The 2,180-nt window shown below is 40.8% G+C and overlaps 1 protein-coding gene across 1 annotated transcript; it reads left to right on the top strand.

The window, feature by feature from the left end:
• The first annotated feature begins 207 nt into the window (after positions 1–207).
• Positions 208–1,191, top strand: LOC147068036 (uncharacterized). Its single transcript, XM_085952584.1, has one exon. It carries the CDS (start codon positions 208–210, stop codon positions 1,189–1,191), a length of 984 nt encoding a protein of 327 aa, XP_085808710.1.
• Positions 1,192–2,180: the final 989 nt, after the last annotated feature.

The following is a 2,180-nucleotide window of genomic DNA, read 5'->3' as shown; positions in this document are numbered from 1 at the left end:
ACATAACATTCAGGTGCATCATTGTTGACTGCACTACTGTTGTCCAAGAATTTCTATCATAAGCGTGATCTCTTCAGTCAGTCACATAGTCACATTAACCTTCTTTACCTCTCTCTTCATTACCCACCTCATCAATAATAGTATGTTTGTTCATAAAACTGACGTGTTAAATTAATTTATATTTTCTTTGTTCCAGGAGCTGTTCCCATGAGCCAGGCGGCCAGTGCGCTGCCCGCCATGCGAGAGAAGGACCACTCCCCGCGCAAGATGGTGTCAGGGCGGTCCTCCCCGCGGGCCGCGGCCCCCGCCACTGGCCCGGTTGCACCCCCTGCTTGCCCACTCGTGGTGCGCAACCCTCGAGATATCAACCGCTGCTCACCCGCCCTATCACCTGCGCGGCTACCGACCCAAGGCGCGCTCGCACTTACCCATAGCCCCGTCGATGAACCCCTAGACCTCCGCGTTGATAGAAAAAAACTTTCCTTACTTCTTATCCGCAGACGGATGGAAGATGAAAACCAAAACCTTATACTCCGATCGCCCTCGCCGGATAAAATATCAGACGAACTCATGGAAGAAAGAAGCATGATGGGAGCTCCTAGAGGACTGTTTGTTCCACCACCTTTGCACCCTGCCGTTCTCGAAGCTGTACGGCGATTACCAGTTTCATTATATCCTCCCTTCCCTCCAAGATATCCCTTTTGTCCAATGGGAACACCTCCTACGCCACCAGCGCCACCTCCTCCACAACCTCCTGCCCGCCCTAGAGATCGATACGCATGTAAGTTTTGTGGTAAAGTCTTTCCAAGAAGCGCGAATTTAACGCGGCACCTTCGGACACATACAGGAGAGCAACCTTATCGATGCAAATACTGTGAAAGATCGTTTTCCATCTCGAGTAATTTGCAGCGCCACGTGCGCAATATTCACAATAAAGAAAAACCGTTCAAATGTGCGCTGTGTGAGAGATGTTTCGGGCAACAGACCAATTTAGATAGACATTTGAGAAAACACGAAGCAGAAGGCGCAGGTGTTGGACAGGTCGCGGGAAGTGGTGGAAGAATGCCTCCGGACGACTGCTATTTTGAAGAGATCCGTTCCTTCATGGGCAAAGTCACCGCTGCGCGATTGTCGAGGCCCAGCCCTCAGTCGCACACGCGTGGTTCTGCCTCCCCTCCGGACAACACTTAGCACAACAAACGTCCCGAGTGTCTATTTTACCAATTTGTTGTCCCGACCGACCGAGATTCTCAGCCGCATTGTGTTTACTTAGAAATAAACGACAATTTTCCTATTCGAGCACCGTAGTTTTTAATATAATTTTATTATCAGATTAGATCTTTATCCTTGTTTTTTTACCGCCGAATGTGTGAATCGTTCCGCCTTGTCGCGGAAGCGCAATTGTACGTAACAAATTACTATTAAGTGTAATATAATCCTATCTATTTATACTTGTAAGATTTTGTATAAAAGACAATCTTGTAGCTTTTTTACGTTGTATAAATTTAAGATGTTGCCTTAAAAAGTGAAACGTTCGTTACCAACTACTATTAATATTAAGTAATTAAATATAAAACATTTATACAAAATATAGAGAAAAAATATATATGAACCAATAAAACATTACACCATACTCTTTATTATTTTTATTTCCTTTTCAATATACTTACATACCAACATGATTTTTTAACTATGCAATAAATTACATAAATATTTCAATTTTATTTATGACATAAATTTAAGTACATAAGTTCATAATATTTTTATATTATAACACGTAATGTACTCGTAGTATCATGTAATTGTTGTAGTTATAAGAATAACAAAAATAAAAATGTTATTAAATATAATTGTTTGATACTATCAGGAGGTTTCGATTATAGGTACAAGGAAAAAATCACTCTACAATTAATGTAATACATTTTAATCCCTGTAAGACCCTGGTTTCATAGTAATAATAAGCCTGCAATGCAATACGACTTGGAGTTTAATCACAAGTCTGTCACACTTTCTTCTATTGTCTTAATTTAATACTTCAATAGACCATACTTTCCAATAAAAATAATAATGTAATATAAACAGTAAATCAAATACACAAATTTATCATGACTTCACAGGAAATCTAACCCAGAGCCATCCGATGAGAAGCCAGTAGATATTTAACGCAATGAATATGACGA

This window comes from Rhyacophila brunnea, unplaced genomic scaffold (assembly GCF_057557595.1).
Source record: "Rhyacophila brunnea isolate RB1 unplaced genomic scaffold, BYU_Rbru_1.0 scaffold_3, whole genome shotgun sequence".
NCBI classification, from domain to species: Eukaryota; Metazoa; Arthropoda; class Insecta; order Trichoptera; family Rhyacophilidae; genus Rhyacophila; species Rhyacophila brunnea.
This window is presented reverse-complemented; position numbering and strand designations above follow the sequence as displayed.